Source organism: Polyergus mexicanus, unplaced genomic scaffold (genome assembly GCF_030449975.1).
Source record: "Polyergus mexicanus isolate NDT 795.1 unplaced genomic scaffold, iyPolMexi1.0 SCAF_25, whole genome shotgun sequence".
NCBI classification, from domain to species: Eukaryota; Metazoa; Arthropoda; class Insecta; order Hymenoptera; family Formicidae; genus Polyergus; species Polyergus mexicanus.
Window position 1 is genome coordinate 1,080,803 of NW_027223345.1, and position 19,150 is coordinate 1,099,952.

At 36.1% G+C, this 19,150-nt stretch overlaps 2 protein-coding genes across 2 annotated transcripts; one reads left to right on the top strand and one right to left on the bottom strand.

Annotated features, from left to right (window-relative positions):
- Positions 1-1,260: 1,260 nt before the first annotated feature.
- LOC138943040 (putative leucine-rich repeat-containing protein DDB_G0290503) lies at positions 1,261-8,629 on the bottom strand. Its single transcript, XM_070313560.1, has 9 exons — positions 8,365-8,629; positions 7,552-7,774; positions 4,952-7,217; positions 4,736-4,879; positions 2,896-4,192; positions 2,577-2,663; positions 1,993-2,249; positions 1,795-1,878; positions 1,261-1,602 (listed from the first exon to the last, which is right to left on the bottom strand). The coding sequence occupies exons 1-9, from the start codon at positions 8,627-8,629 to the stop codon at positions 1,261-1,263; spliced, it is 4,965 nt and encodes a 1,654-aa protein (XP_070169661.1).
- A 1,641-nt stretch (positions 8,630-10,270) lies between these two features.
- LOC138943170 (putative leucine-rich repeat-containing protein DDB_G0290503) lies at positions 10,271-14,329 on the top strand. Its single transcript, XM_070313749.1, has one exon. The coding sequence runs from the start codon at positions 10,271-10,273 to the stop codon at positions 14,327-14,329; it is 4,059 nt and encodes a 1,352-aa protein (XP_070169850.1).
- The last annotated feature ends 4,821 nt before the right edge of the window (positions 14,330-19,150 follow it).

Below are 19,150 nucleotides of genomic sequence, written 5' to 3' on the forward strand. Positions count from 1 at the left end.
AAGCGTCATTTTATCTGACCCCTTTCCCATACAGCACAGAACATTGCAATTACATTGCAGCAATGTTACAATCTTTCAAGTTGCAATGAAATATTGTTGAGACATTATTTTGGAATATGGAATTGTAATATTTTATGAGAATGTTACAGCAACATTTCAAAAACATAACAAATGACAGTTTTTGATAATCGCTACTTCGTTCGTTTACCACTATGCGGCGCGCGTTGCGTTATCTATCCCGTATATTTAAGTTTTAATCACGATGGTTATATCAAGCTTACAAAAAGCGGTTAGTAATATTAAAGGTATAATAACTATTTTTATCAGATTAATTTGTCTGATACAATCCCAACACAGGAAATTCAGATATTGAATTGAGTGTTCAGAAATCGGACAAATAATTATCCGAAAAAAGTTAAAATTATTCGTTTATTGTCTACTTAAGATGTGGAGTTTAATATTTATATAAAATTTTAAATTTTATGAATTAAATTATTTAATCATTATCAATTTCTTAAACTTGTAAATAATTTATAAAATAGCGATGTTAATTAGATAACAGAAAATTGTTTAATAGTTCCCATTTTTATATAAAAGCAAAAATTTGATAATAATTTTTTAATATGCAAAATGCTTCAAATTTAATAGATAAACTTGGAGAATATATAAGGACATCCAAGAGAGACGAGAAAAAACTCGTTGTAATTGCGTAAATTCACAATCTTTTTTCTTATCTCTCTTTGATGTTTTATATGTTCTCAAAATTTATGTATTAAATTTGAAGCGTTTTGCACATTTGTAGCAATGTATTTAAATATTACAAATACATTGCAACGTAACATTACTGTAGTCTTACATTGAAATATTTCTGAGGGCGGACATTTCAACGTTGCCGCAGGCTTGCAGTAACATTGCAGAAACATTTCGCAACTTCTATGCAATATTACAATGTTTCAATGTAAGATCTATGCAACGTTTTTGCAATCTTTCGATGCTGTATGGGTTCGTTTTTCCCGGCACGCATTGCTTTAATTACGAAATTACAACGTGTCAAAGAGATCGAACATTTTAAAAATTACTGAATTATTCTGAATCACATACAGTCCTTTGAATATTTTTAAAATCGAATCTTGTATTGTCTTTCATTACATACACAGGAATCGATGCAGCAAAAATAAATATGATATATATTTCGCCTCGTTGTTGCATGATAATTTGCTCGATGCAAGCGTAATTGTATATAATCGAGTCTAGAGAGCTTCACGTCCAATCATTCATGGTAAGATGGAGAGCCAAATTGCGTCTTCTTTCGAGATTCATCCGATCGGAGATTTGAATCAGGTTAGCCTGCTCGAGACGGAGAGCTCGTCTTAATTCCTGCAGCTTCCATCCCGCTTCGATCTGCTTCTCGGCTATTTGCTTCTGCAAGGCAGCGATCCGCCGGTTTAAAGCGTCGTAATCCGCTTGCAGCGGATCGCCACCGTAGTCCCAATTAATCGCCGATCGATCGTAGGCCGCGGGACCGCTGTCTTGTTGCACCATGTTTGAAGTCAATAAACAAATCTTGTCGTGCAGCTCAGCCAATTGCGTCAGCGTCAAAGACTGAAAGATGCGAAACAAATCGTTCGCGTTTCAGAAAATTATATCCTAAGAATCTTCTCATATATCTGTTAAGATTGTTGTATATACAATGTTTGTATACATAGAGAAAAGAATCATGAAATTTAATAGATGTATAAAGAAGGGAATGCTGCGAGATTAGCAAAATGAACTCTTATCACTATACGCACGTACCTTCAACCAAGATTCAGGGTCAAAAGCTGCAAGCTCATCGCCATTATCCACATCTGCAACCTTGGTAACTTCTATACCAAGCTCCTAGAAACGATTCATTTCCCGCGTTAATACGCGCAAGTCGGAAATTTCGAATTACCCTCTTGATAACTCGTCAAATAGAACCGCGTATTAAACTGATGCTTTTATTATTCTCACCGATAGTTGTTTCATATAATTCTCATTATCTCTCTCGCATTGGTTAAGCAATTCCAATAGTTTATCAATGTTTTGCACTTCAATTTCCGCCAGATAAATATTCTCGGACAGTTTCTGAGATTCTTTTAACACTTCTACGATGGATGGCACCGTCCAACGCAGGACCTCGAAGTCATCGTCCAGCGTCGTCGCCATTGCGGGTTTCATAGGAATTTTGCCGTCTACATAACGCATGTAATCACGTACACGTTGTACGGCTATTAAAAGAAATACGAATCATCTGGTAGAAATTGTGTAACAAGATTTCGTCATCGTTTCACGCTTCTCATCTCATACAAAATGTATTTGAATGTGCCGTTGGATAACTATACAATGTAAAATTAACATCGTATAATTAATAAAAGAGATATAATGATTTAATATTGCAAAATGTTACTTTCAAACATTACAAGTTTATGGAAATATTAAGTTTATTAAGATATTAGTCCGACTCTCTAATTAAAAGTTATGAATAAGCAAATATGCAATGCGATAAAAACTGTCGAGATGGCAAAACAGTTGGAAAGTTTTTATGCAAGTTTCACCGTCATATTGCTTTTCAATCTGCTTCTTTAGTAATTCATTCGCCTTAACGAAGTCGCCGCATTCATCCGGTTTAATCACGCCAGCCTCTGAAATTATAAAGATGTCTTCTTTTTAAATGCGAGTACGGCCAACGAATTCAATGGCGAGAAAAAGGCTCGTCGAAAACCGCAAATGAATAAAACGCATTACACGACTAAATTATGCCCATTGATTTAATAAATAGCTACGCGATAAAAATGATGAATATTTAAGTATCTATAAACATGCTATATAAATATAATATTTTAGATTAGTATATTGAAAAAAAATCTTACAAACCTTCGATAGGAGAAATAGAAGATTTTAGTAATCTAATGTTTTCATTCTGCAAATTATCAAGCTGTTTGTTCAAATGCTTATTCTCTGCTTGACAACGATCCAATTCGGATTTCAGGTTCGTATTTTTGGTTTTTAGGATACCGTTTTCAATTGTCAATTTCTCTAATTCGTCTCTTAGCCTATCGATATCGTCCATATCTTTTGCAAAGTCGTCTCTCGATTTCTCCATATCTTCTCTTAATTTATCGCTGTGCGCTCTTATCAGATCATCTTGCAATTCCTCTTTTTCTATCGTAAATTTTGTTAAATCTTGCTGCACTTTATCATGTTTTATCAATGATCTTTCTAGGTCATCTTTCACTTTATCCAACTCGATCCGAGCGTTATTCAACTCGGCACTCGTGTTCTTGTTTTCATCCTGTAATCTGTTACATTCCTTCATCAATTTGTCGTTTTCAATCTCAAATTTTCTCAAATCCGTCCGTAACACCAATACTTGATCTTCCAAAGTGGCTGATCTGATCGTTAGTCGCTCGTTGTCCTCTCGGCATATATTTAAATCATCCCGCAAATGAGCCAAAGTGTCTTTTAACGTATCCAATTCCTTCAAGGCAGTGCTTCTGCCTGTTTTCTCTGCATTCAGATCCTTAACTAAGACTTCGATTTGTGCTCGCGCATCATCAGCATGAGCCTTTAAAATCGCAGTCTGAGCTTTCGCGTCGTTCGCCTCCTTTTCGAGCCTCTTTCTCTCTTTCTCCTTTTCATTCGATAAGTCAATAAGTTGTCCTTCTAGAAATTTAATCTTTGTTTCGGCATCGCCGAGTATTTTATTCAACTCATTGATCTCTTTCTTTAACATGCCATTCTGATTCTCAGATTTATCGAGATCGTTCTTCGCTATTGTTAAATTGTACTTAAAGGAATCGAGTTCTGTCGCTATTTTAGTATTTTCGGTTCTCAGAATGACATTTTCGGCCTCCAATCCAGCATATCGTTTATTTATATCATTCAACTCCTTCTTTAAGCTCTCGTTTTCCGCGCGCCTTTTCGCCAATTCTGCCTTCAGCGCTGATAATTCGCCGCCTAGAACGATCATCTCCTTTTCAGCAGCTTCCTTAGCAGTTTTATTCGATATAACTTCTTTACCTAATCTATTCACTTCCATTCGTAAACCGTCCAGTTCGCTCAGAAGCGCTTTTTTCTCTTCTAGTAATGCATCCACATGATATTGTAACTTGTTCAGCTTGTCTTGCGCATCGATCGATGCTTCCCTTAAATTTTTTATTTCATCGTTCAACTTTTCATATGTTAGTTTAGATGCATCCATATTTTTCTGCAGCTTTTCTAAATCCGCTCTCAATCTATCGTTTTCCGATTGACTAATAGATAAATCTGACCTAATTTGTTTCGATAACACTTGCTCAGCTATCAGATTTGATGTCAAAGTTCTAATTTCAGCTTTCTGTTTATCATCCTCGCTTTTTTGTTTACTATACTCCTCTTCAAATTTTTGTCGCTCTTTTCTCAAACTTATATTCTTTAATTTCAAATTATCAACTTCGGATATTAGTTTCGTTGATTCATTTCTGAATTCGTTGTTCTCAATTATTAATGTATTTGTTCTCGACTTTAATGCGTCATTATCAGCTCTCAAAGCTAATATCTCATTTTTTGTATTTTCAAGTTCTATTTTTAACATTGATACTTGACGCGACAGATTATCTTCTCTGCCTCTCATCTTATCATTCTCCGTCCTTAATTTAGTCAATTCAGCTTTCAATGCTTCAAGTTCTTCTCTCAGTGCAATGATCTCGTCGCTGACTTTCGCCAATTCTCCTACAGCCTTCTCTTTAGTAGATTTTTCGGCAAATGAAGTTAGGTTTAGTCTTTCCAGTTGATTTTTAAGCTCTGTAATTTCTCCTTCAAGCTTAATCTTTTCATTCCTAAGACTAATTATCTCCTTCTCTAATGATTGTCGCTCAACCTATGAATTTCAAGATAATTATTATCAAAAATAAGAAATCAAACGCGAGGAATACGAATTAATTATCTCTACCTTACAGACGTTTAAATCTTCCTTTGTCTTTTCATTCTCGATGGATAACTTATCTACATCTATCTTGAGCTTGCAATTTTCTATTTTCCAATATTCCATATCTTCTTCCGACTTAGATATCTGCGATTGAAGTTTAGATATAGTCGATCTTAAATTATTAACCTCGCTCGTCATCTCAGCATTTGTAACTTTTAAATTCGACAATTTCTCGCCCATACTCAACAATTCTTTCTTGAGGGCATCTCTCTCTTCTTTTAGGACATGATTTTGCACTTTCAATTCATCGATTTTTAAGATCAAATTTTTCATTTCATTCTTCAATGCTATTAACTCTTCCTGAATGTCTCGTTTAGCAGCAGTTTCTGCACTAAGATCTAATTTTAGTTTGCTGATCTCGTTTTGCAAAACGTTGATATCATTTTGTACCTCGTCCTTATCAGTCTGTAAACTAGCGATCTGAGGCTCGAGCAACTTAACCCGATTCTCAGCGTTCTCAAGTTGTTTTCTTAATTTATTTACTTCATCCGTCGATAAATTTACTTGTTCCTTCATTTCGCTTACCTTTGTCTTTAGCTTATCATTTTCATCTTTGTAGTTATTCGATTCCGTTTTAATAGCTTTGTTGTCTACTGCCATTCGGTGAACGTCTGTTCTTAATTGTTCATTTATATCTTTCGCCTCCTTTAATTCATTATTTAACCCAACTGTTTCCTTCCGCAAATCTACAACTTCGTTATTTACTCTTCTTAATTCCTTACCTGAATCATCTATCTCCTTCCTCAGATTTTCTATTTTGGATAATAATTTTGTTAATTCTTCCTTCCCATCATCCACCTCTTGTAATAATTTTCTGTTTTCCAACTTTAACTTTGCTATTTCGCTTTGCACGGCATTAAAATCTGAGAATAACTTATTATTATTTACATTAGCCTTTTCCAATTCTTCCGTAAGAACTCCATTCTTGATTTTGAACTCGTCCAATTGTTTCTCTGTGTCATCTAATGTTGAATCTGTCTTAAACAAATCATCTTTAAGAAGAATATTTTCAGATTTTAAATTATCTCTTTCGGCTTTAACAATAACATTTTCATCCTTTAGTTTGTCGTTCTCAATCTTTAATCTATCCATTTCTTTCAGTAATTTATCGAGACCGTCCTTTAATGCAGATCTTTCGGATTTTAACTGATCCGTCTCCACCACTCGCTTCTCTAATTCGTTCCGTAGATACTTATTTTCAGATAATAATTGATCAACCTTCGCTTTAATATTATTATTTTCGTCTTTCGCAGATTCCAATTCCTTAATCATATTATCAAGATTGTTTTTCAAGACAACATTTTCTTCTTTAAGTTCATTAGTCTCCAATTGAGCATTTTCCAATGCCTTCTTCAAGAATTCATTCTCAGTCCCGAGACTATGCAAATTGTCTCTCACACCCCCCAGCTCCTCTTGCGCCACTTGAAATTTTTCTTCTTGGAGACGCAGATTAACATTCAACTTATCAATCTCGTTTCTCAATTCGTTATTTTCATCTTTCATTCTCTCCAGTTCCTCTTGTGTTTCTCGTACTTCTTTATGTAATGACGCATTTTTAGTACTTAATTCATCACACACGGATTTCATTGTTTCAATATGCTTTCTCAAGGATTTGCTTTCGTTGTTCAGTTTAATTATTTGATCATTTTTCTCTGACACAATGTTCTCTTTAATTTTTAATGTTTTCTTTAATTCATCAAAAAGCTCTTTTTTTATCTCAACCATCTCGTCCTCCGTGTCTTTACGGCTAACGGTCACTTGATCCATATCTAACGCCAATGCGGCAGAAGCTTTCTGCTCTTCAAGTTCGCTCTTTAGAGACTCCGCATAAGCCGTTTTCTCGTCTAAATGCGTTTTCAATTCAGCCAGAAGCACTTCGCAATTCTGAAGACGGCTCCGTAACATCGACGTATCTATCTCTTCCTCATCTACAGACGGAGGAGCGACACTGTCTTTTAAAATCGGTACAGCAACGTCCTTGATTGAACGACGAACTTGCATTAACTCGGCTTGCAGACGCTCATTCTCTATTCGTAGATTTTCGTAGCTCTCTGAGAGATCCACCGTCTGCATTGATCTCTCGACAACCACGGACACCTGTTGATCAGCTTTTTGACCATCTTTCATTAACTCGCGAAGCTTTGCCCTCAAACGGTTTAGTGCCGCGCAGGAAGTATCCTCCTCGGCTTCCGCCAGTTTCAGCTTAAAATGTGATATCGTATCTCGCATTCTGTTGAAACATTAACAGTTTACACGTAATTATATTAATCTAATTATATTAGTCCTACGTTTAATGAAGATTGATAGTTTTTAAGAAAATATGAAGCGAGCAAGTAAACTGTGATTAATCTTCTTTCAAAGCTATATAACTTTGCAAAATATGAAATAAAAAGAGCTTTTTAACCATTAATTTCTAAACTATGAAGTTAATAATAAATTTATGGAGTGCGGTCTTTTTTCTACTTATTGGGTAAACACTCTTTTGCCTATTAAAAGAAGAGATATGCGAAAAGAGAGACGCATTGCTGCCTTGGCGAAATCTCATATTCAATTAGCAGTAGTACTGTTTCTTTTCGGCAGTGAAACGATCTCTCAGGGCTGCTATTTTCTCCCTCATATATTTAACTTTCTCGCAGGGATCGTCGCAGCAATCTCGTTCGGCGAGGCTTTCCTCGAGGTTGCGAACTTTTTCTGCCAGTTGCTCATTTGCATTCTGCAGCCTTTCGTTTTCCTCGCGATAATGCACGAGCAAGGGATCGGGACCAAGTATTCCGTCGAGCTTCGCACCTACATGAAAATTATTTGACCGCTCGTAATCCTCTTTTATGCGGGTTAAAGGAGCAGATTCTCTCTCGCGGTACGCTATACATACCGATTCCGCAGAATTAAAAGCGAAGAACAAGAATGGGATTTATAGCATATAATAGTGGAACACACATACACATCAAATTATATATTTAAATTGAAAAATTATTTTATCTTGACCAAGGTATACAAAACTGACTGATATAGAACAAGTCTTTTATTACAAAAGTTGTTATATTACAATAGAACTATTTCATAAGCGAAATATGACCGATTTAATATTCTTGTGATTCAAATGGTATATGAGGAACGTAATAACATATTAAAAGCAAAAGAGAGAAAAGTTTGGCTACATGGAAAAAAAAATTGTCGCTATCATAGCTAATCATGGTTTGCAAAATAAATTTCTAAACTGCAGCAAAACGATTTGCTGTTGCACCTAATAAATAAGTATCACAGCTAAGATGTTCGCTGTCCATATATTACGACTGAAATCTAGTTACCACACGTAGTTTTTAGCTATGGCAGCTAATTTTTTTTCCGTGTATATACATGGAATGGAACATCGATACCGAATGATTGTAGGGCTTGTTTCAGAGACCTATTTTCGCTCTCCAGTTGCAACCGCTCCATGCGCCATTTCTTCATCTGGCACTTCATTACCGTCAGCTTTCGCAAGGCAAACGGCAAATCATAGATCTCTGATTCTTTTGAATTGTCGCTGAAAGGATTGTAATCGCAGCAACAGCACGGCTCGTGCGGTGGTTCGATCGATTTCAGCGGCCGCGGTGCATGACATCCACATGAACAAAACGGCGGTGCATATCGATCCTCCATGACCTCTGTTGTAATTTTAAAGACCACGTTTAACCTCTCAGCGCGTAACGTAACAAAACGTGGATTTATTCTTAAAATGTCTGTGTCCCTGCAATCATTACGATGTTCGTAAAACGTATCGTACAAAAAAAATTTAAAGGTTACCTATTGTTAGCATCCAATTCCAATTTTGTATTATACTTCTTCCAATATTATCAGAAAATGAATTTATTTAGCTCGGATTGATTCACGGTTGTCGAGTGATCTAACATTGTTTCCAAAACAACTTTGTTGATTCTTTATGCTTAAAAGTTACGACGGTTAAGAAAATTCCTGAGACGTCGGTCATATTTTTGGAATAGGTCGAAATTTTATTCTCGGCGAGTTCAACATTGACGAGGTCGATATAACTCGACTTAATAATATCGCGAATTGAACTTGGAGCGATTTAATAATAATATAAAATAACACTTAATTTGACACGCTAAATTAACATGACGCTAAATCACGTCAAATAATTTATTTTTTCCACGTTCCATGTCGCAATGTCTAAGAATACATCAAGAATTTCGATTCATATGTCGAAAATCACGCGTGAAATTCCATCGTTGTGGCTTATGGGCAGCTTTCGGATGGAGACATTAGGACAGGCGCATTATTCACCAAGTTTCCTCTCGCAAAGTTTTCACACCGAGAAACCGGAAGTACCGGTTATGCACGACCCACATAATTAAGCGGTCGCTATAATTAAATTACGCGCACAGTATGCCCGGCGAGTCCTCGTTAGAACAGTCTTATTAGGTGTTCCGATATTGAGAGGGGTACCGACGCAGCGATACTGAACGCTTCTTAAGTTTCGAGAGTTTCGAGAGCGCTTGAACCACGGTTCGGTTCTGTTCAAGAACTTATCGAGAGATCCCGTTATCAATTAAATCTGCGCGGTAATTGCAAAGAAAAGGGGAAAACACGGCAGTGTACGGGGTTTCGAACTTTACGAAACTTTGCGCCCCTTTTTGCTTACCGTTGCTCGTGCAAAATTATCATTTCATTAATCGAATTGGCGTAACGAAACAACGAATCGGAGCTGTTACAAGATGTATTATGAATATAAATATATTGTACAAATGACATGCTGCCACGTGACATATTGGCACATTCTGATAAATTTCGAAACAGATTGAAGATATCTCTATTTGTATTTTTCTGTCATCATACCTATGTAAAAATCGATTTCTTACCTTCGGATGCATTCGCTCTGATTCGTTCCTTCTCTCACGGTATTTCAATATACTTACATACAAAAATTTTCAAGTATTAGTATTTCAAATATTGACAAAACGTTTATATAAGATTTTAAAGTTTCTGTAATAAAGTTTGCAAACACACGTTATAATGAAAAATATTTATCTATATTTATACCAACGACAATCACGATGCTTATATTAAATTTATAGACGATACTAATAATGTTAACCTCAACAAAATTAATTAATATTATTCCAATAAAAACTAATATATAAAGGTAATTGCCTAAATTTAGTAAACATATATTTCAAAAATTTTAAGTTTTGAAAACTTTTTCATCCGGCATTAATGTTCAGCAAAATTATACGCTTATTATGTTACATGTTACATAATCCCGGAAAAATTTAAGAAGCGACAATGAGTGACGCATATTTCGACGATTACTTGCCAGTGATCGCGATTGACATCGCCATCGAAGAGAAGACAAGAATCGCCAAGATGGCTGTTGCAACTTTGCATAAACTCCACAACATGATGCGGCAGATGAAGGATTGGCGAGACGATAGCGCAAAATTGAAGAGTAACATCTGGCGAATGAAAATGGCTTTGCGCGAGGATAACAAGAATGAGAACGATAATCAGCAGATCGATCCTTTGATCGTACATCAGAGGGCAGAGATTATCCGGTTGGAGCAAGCGAACGACACTCTAGAGAACGAGGTAACGAGTCTGAAAGACGCCCTGATGAAAGCTGAAGAGGATATCGCGCGTGTCGCCGTCTGCGAGATAAGCGATAAGATCGCTAGGATCGAAGACGCGTTCTCGAACGAAAAGGAATGTCTGAACGACGAAATTCTGCGCCTGAGGAAGCAACTAAAGGAAGCCGAAAATGGCGAAACGAGCGTCGTGCTAAAGCGACTCAGGGAGAAGCTGAACGAGTTCGAGAGAGGCGATCGAACGATAGAAGCGGTGTTCGCGAACGCGATTAGCAAGATCGTCGAGACGGTCGTCGGTCTCTCGGAGGAGCTCGTGAACGTCAGCGGGAATCTGTATCGTTTTAAGATAAAAAATAGAAACTTGCATATCAAGCTGGACAAATTGAAAGCTATGCTAAGATTGAGATGCGGTGGCAATGCGGAATATTGCAAGAGAATCGGCGAATTGAATAATCTTGCGGAACAATTGATGGGAGAAATTGGCCGATTGAAAGTTATTCGCGAGAACGCGAACTGCGGCGAAAGTTCGGACGCCACGGATATTCTAGGCGTTGTTAGACACGTGGAACGTTTGATGAACGACTTGAGGAACAATCTGAGGAGCGATCGCGAGGCGATCATCGCCGCTGGCGATCCAGATTGTTTGAAATACATGAAAAAAGTGGTTAATCTAAAAGTAAACCTGAAAGTGTTGTCCGTAGAACTTAGACGATCGAATGTGCCGATACATAAACGATCGTGCGAAAATGTTCGGTATAAGAAGTATTTAGAAACAGCTTCATCATTAAATGATTTCTTAGAAGAAATAGATATCGAGATTAGAAAATTAACAATAAATCCGATGGATAAACATTGCAGAATCGGTGGCATTAGCGGCTCGCAATATATGACAAAAGTCGTAGAACTTGAAAATTTTGTTAAAAGATCGACTGCGTTAACCGCGATTATAAAACAGAGCCCGTTAGAAATTGTAAACACTAATGGAAAAATAATGGAGGAACTGAAAGACTTGATTGATCGACTGTGCTGCAAAATAAAAGATCTCGAAGTTCTCGATGATCGCGCGAGTTTATGCGAAAGAATCGTACATCTTGAAACTTTAATCACGGATTTGAAATTGGAACTGGTGGAGAGAAGCGAGCGTATAAATGCGCTGAACGATGAATATGTAAGCGTTAAATTATCATTAGAGAGAAATTGTAAGAAATACGAGAGGATCATCAATGACATACGCGACGAAAACAAAAGTCTTCGAGAAGATATAAAGATTAAGAAACAAGAAATATTAGAATTTTCACGTAAACGCGAACATTCCGAGCAGCGCGTCGCGGAAATGCAGCTGATGAAGATTGAAATTGACGAGGTAAGAAAAAAATTGCAAGACCTTCGCGATGACAAAGAGGCGCTATTAGGGGAAACAGAAGAGATGCGTAATATTCTCCGAGAAAGAGACAAGGAAATTGAGGATATTATTATTCAACGGAATGCGTTGAAAGGGGTCCTCGGGGCCGAGGTGGAAGACCTGAAGATGAAACTTGGGATCGCTTCCGACGAAAATGTAAAATTGAGAAGTATAATTGAGGGACTTGGGAAACGGGAGGAACGCGAACGACTGGACAAATTGAGAAGTTCCGTAGTAGAGGAGAGCGACGGCGAGAACCAAGACAATAGCGAATATTCGCGAGAGCGTGCGCAAAACCTCAGGGATGAATTAGAGCGCTTGAAAGCCGAGTCAAACGAGACTGAAATAAGCCTGAACGGGGCGAACGAGCGAATCGGCTATCTGAAATGCTCGCTGGATAAAGCAGTCGACGACAAAGCCAAACTGGAGGATGAAATTTCTGATTTAAAGTCTAATGAGCAATCGTTGACGTATCGATTGAACGTCCGGACAAGCGTCGACAAGGAAACATTGGGAGAATTCGATAAAGCGATAGCGGAGAACAAAGCGTTAGGGAGTAAAGTCAAACAGCTTCAGAACGAGAAAGAACAACTTGAGGCAAAGTTGTCGAAGTTAAGATTTGAAAAAGGATTACTAGATAAATTGATGGCCGATGCCAATAACAAGTGCGCCGCGTTGCAGGATCAAGTTAACAAATTTAAGTCTGAGCGTAACGGCCTGCGGGAGAAGATAAGCGAGCACGAAACTGCCGTGGAGAATTTAAAGTTCGAGTTGAAAAAGGCACGAGAGAATCTTGAAGACACGGCTGTTAAAACTGCGCAACTGCGATCGGAGAATTCGAGGATCGTCGGCGATTTGGATGCACTGTCTGTCCGAACTATCGAGACCGAGGACCGCGTACGAGTGCTGTTGACAGAAAAGAACGAGCTGGCGACGCGTATTAACGAGCTCGATGATGAGAATGTCGCCCTGCGAGAACGCTTGAATAAAGCGAAAGCGGAGAATGAATATTTTTCCGTGGAATTGAATAAATCAAGAATCGAAAATGATAAAACGAAAGCGAGAAATGTTCTTCTGCAAGTAACCTGCGACGAGAGGGAGAAGGATAACGACGAACTGACGATAGAAAGGAATGACGCGAGGGAGAGGCTTAATAAAATTGATAACGAGTACAGAATACTCGGTAATCAATTGAAAATCCAGCAAACAAAGTACGAGGCACTGCGATTTGCCGCAGCTGCGTTATATCACGAAAATAACGATCGCAAGGGTCACTTAAATGAGATCGATATACTACATCCGTTTGCAATGAACTACGAACGGGGATTCGTGGACGCTCATAACAAGATTAAATACAGACAGGATCCCTCGGATGCAACGCATAGTACAAGCATAAAGATCGAAATTGGCGAACGGAGGCACAGCGAAACAGAACTCAAAGTAAAATCTGATACATACACGGGCCATGATGACAAAGTAACGATCAAAGACAAGCCTAATGATGAACTAAAGAGACTGAGAACCGAGAATAAGGCTTTGAAATTGGAGCGGACAAATTTGAGATCCGAAAACTCCGAGATTACGATGGAACTGGCTCGTACAAAAGACGAATATGAGAGTCCGCTAGCGTGGCCGAAAGGATCTAACGATGAAGAAATTATCGATTCTATTTTGAGGAAATTTGACATCATAAATATCTGGTATAGAAAAAAGATAAGCAATTATTTCCGTTATTTCGACGATCCAAAGATGTTCGACGATGAAGAAAGGTCTACTATCGATCAGCTCGAAATCGAGAATAGAGCGCTGAAGATGAAAGTAGATATTCTACATGATAGTCTCAACTTCAGCCTGATGAACGGCGAGAAAACGAAGACTGACTTTAGTAGAGCTACGGAGGAGATCCAGGCTTTGAAACTCGAGCTGATGAATCTAAGGGATGAGAAAGCAGCGTTGAGGTCACGGCTCGAGATGTTTAAGAAAGAATTAAACGCATTAAAATCCGAGAAGATGGCTTTAAAAGATGAGCTCGCTGCTTCAAGAAAGTCGAACTTCGATCTTAGACTCAAAGTGAACGGCTTACTAAATGTTAACGAAAAGTTAAAGGAGACAAATGTAGGATTAGAAGGTCGTCTGCGAGATACATTGAGAGAAATAAATGAGCACACCGCAGTGTTGATAGCATCGGAGAAGAGCTCAAGAAATAATTTTGAAAGCACATTAAATGATGATCTAAAGAAATATAACTATCCGAAAAGAAATTCACGTACAATCAATCGATTCGACTGTGCTTTCTCCAAGAATCCTGGATTACAATCCGTCGAAGAAAATCTACGACATATAGAAGGACAAAAATAAAGTTAAATCCTTAAATTGATAGATACATGATAATGTCTACTGAATTTTGCACATATAATTTATTGAATTTTATCCGCATTATTATCTAATTTACATCATAAAATTATGATAATTAATAAAAAAAAAAAACAAGTTTGATCGTGAATTTACTTGTACCTCAGAATAAAAATATACAAATATACATTGTAACGTGTTAGATTAAAGGATGTGCAAGTACAGTTTTATTAACGCTCTGATAACTTGTCATGCTTTGAATACCTTTGTATACTTTATTTACTCCTTTACTTGATGGTAAAGGTTTTACGTAAATTGTCGTAAACGACAGTTCTTCTAAAATTCATATAGATAACTCGTATTCTCTTAGCAAGCACCAAAGAATTATTTTAAGAGCGACTGACAAAACCTCCTGAAAGCGCGCAGCTACTTAATCTTCAGCGCTTTTAGGGCGACGAGTAGTTAAAGCCAAACAGGACAATGACAACAGCGGCATGACGACGATAAGGACGAAGTGCGGTGTCGGTGAAGCGCGTAATAATGCATTTTAATCACGTGCGCACGTCGAGCCATTATCGCATACTCTATGACTACGGCATCACGTTGAAAATTCTCATCTGAGATTATTTCAGCAAAAAGCTGAAGCTCGCTCTGCGGCATAGTTACTCTGCTCATCTATCTTTCCCCTAGACTGCCAGAGTGCAATGTAGCATGTTGCAAATAATTGCGGATAGTCCTCCAACATTCCTGCAACCATATCTATCCTTTTTATACCTCTCGGCCTTTAACTTCCAATTTTGATCTCTATGAGAGCGAGAGAGAGAGAGAGAGAAAAGTCCTATAATTAGATTACAATTAAATATTCAAGAAGAAAAACAACGCTTCGCTTTTTACTAAGTTGACGAAACACATCGACCTTAAACGCCAAGAGAAATAAATAATAATTAACGTATCGTAATCAATTTTCGAAATATCGCCACAAAAATCAATAGATCACTTAATTTTATCACAATATTTAAACTTATTTCGCAATAATTATATTTGTTCATATTCTTTTTAACGAGTTTGTTTATAAACACCGTTATATTTGTCGCGCAAGCTATGTGTATGCATATAGTTTTTATTCAAACTCAAATACTGAAATTTCATCACAGGAGTTGAATATTCTATGGCATCCTTTGAAGCATCCCTGGTGTCTATTGTGGTTACTCAAAGTTGCTCTCGTACGTAAAATATCATATCATTGCTTTTTGTGGATTCTTTCGTTAAATTCTTTCTTTCGTATCCAATAAAAATTTCACGTCGCATATTTGCTTCAATAGTAGAAATAAAATAATAAATTAATAAATAAAATAATAAAATAATAAATAATAAAATAATAAAATAATAAAATAATAAAATAATAAATAAAATAATAAATTTCAGTATACTGCGCTTATATATTCGGCTGTTAAATTTTCATCAAATTATATTACTTGAATAGATTGAATTTCACTTACTCAATTACAATAACCTGTTCCTTGTTCGTATTTCGTCATTTCTCTACAATTTTTTGCTCCTTCTACTAATTCTTCTTTTGTCTAATAATAACCTTACTCTATTACTCAGCAACGAGTTTCCAACACATTTATATTCATGCAAAACATCACTAATTAGAAAAGATCGAGATGATTGCGCCTGCCACCATACATATGTAATAATAAATATATTTTTTAAAAGATAGCAGTTTTGTTTAAGAAATAATATATAAAATAAAAAACTGACTGTTGCAAAATAAAACCGAATATTATCTAATTTAAATTGATCAATACCCTCGAAATTATTACATAAAGAAAGATATGATAATCGTGTATGCACAATCGTGATAGTTTTATAGTTCCCACGTGTTATCTTTTATTTTTACGATACGCACGAGATAAAAATGCACTCGTACTCAATATGGAAATGTGTTCAGAAGTATATTTTATAATATCTTTCGTGATAAATCAGTAACAGTGGATGTCGCACATGCGTAAAACTATTGAATTGTCGTAACAACAGATGTTACAACGAGCGCTTCTTTGTTTTGTGACTCTGCACGCGAGATACACATCGATGTAAATTTGTCTGCTCGCAATTCCACGTTATCGCAGATTAGATATAGTCGGAAAGATATTATGTATATTATATATGCATACAATTATCATCATATAAGTGATCTTAAATGAAGAGATGTCTTCCCCACTCTATTAACGCGAAATTAATCCAACTAATTGCCAAATATGTATACAAAAATTTTAATTCAAATGCTTATTTCATGCTAGACGTCCATTATTAGCGCATCAATATAACTTTACAATTTAAAAAAAAATCGTTTCTTCATGCAAATAATACAATGATAAATTAATACTCACTAGATCATACTATAGCTTGCAAATACAATTTGATATCAAAGATATCGCGAAACACAAATAGAAAATAATTTCGTTTATTTTTTTTATTTTGAAACGTAATAATGTACGTTTCCAATTTTTAATTACATTATATAATTTTATATCTTATCATATTTATCTATCTTTTGTTTTTATCTTAACCTACTTATAAAGTAGCTTTTGAATTCAAGTACCCAATAAAGTATCTAGCCTGATAAAAAATCAGAACTGCATGATATTAATTTTTTTTTAATATTAAATAAAAAAAATGACATCTTATTCTTCATCAATGTACAGTTTTCTGTGATAAAAGTAGTTTATGAAATAGACACTTTTTAATATCTATAATTCAATTTTGAAATAAAAAAAAAATATCTAGATATTTCATCAAAATCTTTACGTAAGAAAAAAGAAGTTTTTCTCAGAATTTACCACATAAATCTCAGAGAATGTGAGTTTCGCTCTTCTAATGCTCCTCAATTGGCGTGTCTCTAAAATTATTTTCATTATAATCATACTTCGTAATACGTAGACACACAATGAGCAGATCGTTGCAAATAAAGCGCAATGCGTCGAGTTACATAGTCAGATTGCATTTCGCAAACGCGGTCCACGTGTTGGTCCACGATTAAACAGACTTTAATTGTGGAAAATCACTGTAATCACGAAACGCGCTAGCGTAAACTCGCGCGTTTTTTTTCCACCCTAATATCATCCCCGATGTCAACGAAAACAGCTAGTAAATTAAGGAAAGAAATAAAGAGAGAGAGAATAATTTTGCAAAAAAATATACATCAATTATGTAATATTTATAATAAAAGACTATAAGTACAGATTTAAATATCAATCTTACGATATCCAATTCGTACATTAGACATAATTTACATCGAACGCATAATTTTGATTGTAATTTATGAGCGAAATTATTATTAAATTCAATGCGGTGATATAATATACATAAAATGTTGAATTATCTTTGACATATCGAAAACATAAAGTATATTTGTTATAGTTATAATTATAATATATAAAATTGAAATTTTACAAATATGAAAATATTTCACACCTACCTTTATATCAGACTAAATAATATAAAAAATAATAGAAACTTGAAAATATTTTTAGTAATAAAATATATGTACTTGAGGTCTGTCAGACGGCAAGTGAAAAACTTAATATGGAGTTTGACATAGACTCGAAGTGCAAAACTTATATTTTGCTTTTACTAGTTTATTAATATACAGGGTGATTCAAAACAACCTTCTGTCCTTACAATGTCATATACTTGACACGTCATATTCTAAGACGATTTTTCCTTTGCCAAAATTTTTTCCGAGGCTTAGTTTTTAAATTATAAACCAAAATAGTTAACGAATTACGGGCCGCGTACACAAGGCAGGCAAGAGCGGGGCAACTCACCGTCCCATACTGATGATTACGTGATGCGCTCGCTGCGATTAACTGTTTGCTACATGCGATGGGATGTATGTGTGAGAGAGAACGTATACACAAAAATACACATTCTCTCTTTCTCTCTCTCACTCACTGACTCTTACCTTGTATGTAGAGATTCGTTGCCCTCATACGACTCAATAAGTAATATATTTCCATGTGATACAACGAGTAACTAGCAAACTTTTTTTTTTCACTCACAATTGTACCACTTATCGAACTTTTACGTATTAATCCACGCACTTTATCGATAAACTGAATTTATTAAAAAAAAAACGATGTTATTATACGTCATTATATTTTCATATTTTATAGTTTTATGTTTTCGAAACTATCGAATTTACAATGTCGGAGGCTTTAGCCGATCACGGGACACATGATAGCGTCCGCGTCGATCACGCGTAATGTGATACATTCAGTTGTTCGGCAGCCGGCAGCCGGCAACGCTAGTACCGATATAACTTGCTTGTTGTCGTCGCGCAGTTTCCGCATCGAATAACGCGTTTCTTTCTTCGAGATATTTTAATAATTAATCGGTAGTAATCGGTAGATTGTGATTAACCGTTATAATCGTTAATAAATTCAATTTATCGATAAAGTGCGTAGATTAATTCGTAAAAGTTCGATAAGTGGTACAATTTATAAGTGAAAAAAGTTTGCTAGTTACTCGTTCTATCATACGGAAGTATTACTTATTGAGTCGTATGAGGACAACGAATTACTACATAAAAGAGAGAGAGAGAGAGAGAGAGTGCATGTGTGCGATCAACTGTTTGCTATACGCGATAGGTGTAAAAGAGAAAGACAGAGAGATAGAGAAAGAGAGTGCGTGTGTGCGATCAGCTGTTTGCTATACGCGATGGATGTAAAAGAGAAAGACAGAGGAGAGAGAAAGAGAGCAAACAGTTGATCGCAGCGAGCGCCTCACGTAATCACCAGCATCGGACGGTGAGTTGCGCCACCC

Coding starts and splice junctions, on each gene's coding strand:
- LOC138943040 (XM_070313560.1), bottom strand. CDS start 8,629: ATGGAGGATCGATATGCACCGCCGTTTTGTTCATGTGGATGTCATGCA. Junction 7,775..8,364: donor ACAAGCCCTACAATCATTCG/GTATCGATGTTC, acceptor ATTTTCATGTAG/GTGCGAAGCTCGACGGAATA. Junction 1,603..1,794: donor ACCCTGAATCTTGGTTGAAG/GTACGTGCGTAT, acceptor CGCATCTTTCAG/TCTTTGACGCTGACGCAATT.
- LOC138943170 (XM_070313749.1), top strand. CDS start 10,271: ATGAGTGACGCATATTTCGACGATTACTTGCCAGTGATCGCGATTGAC.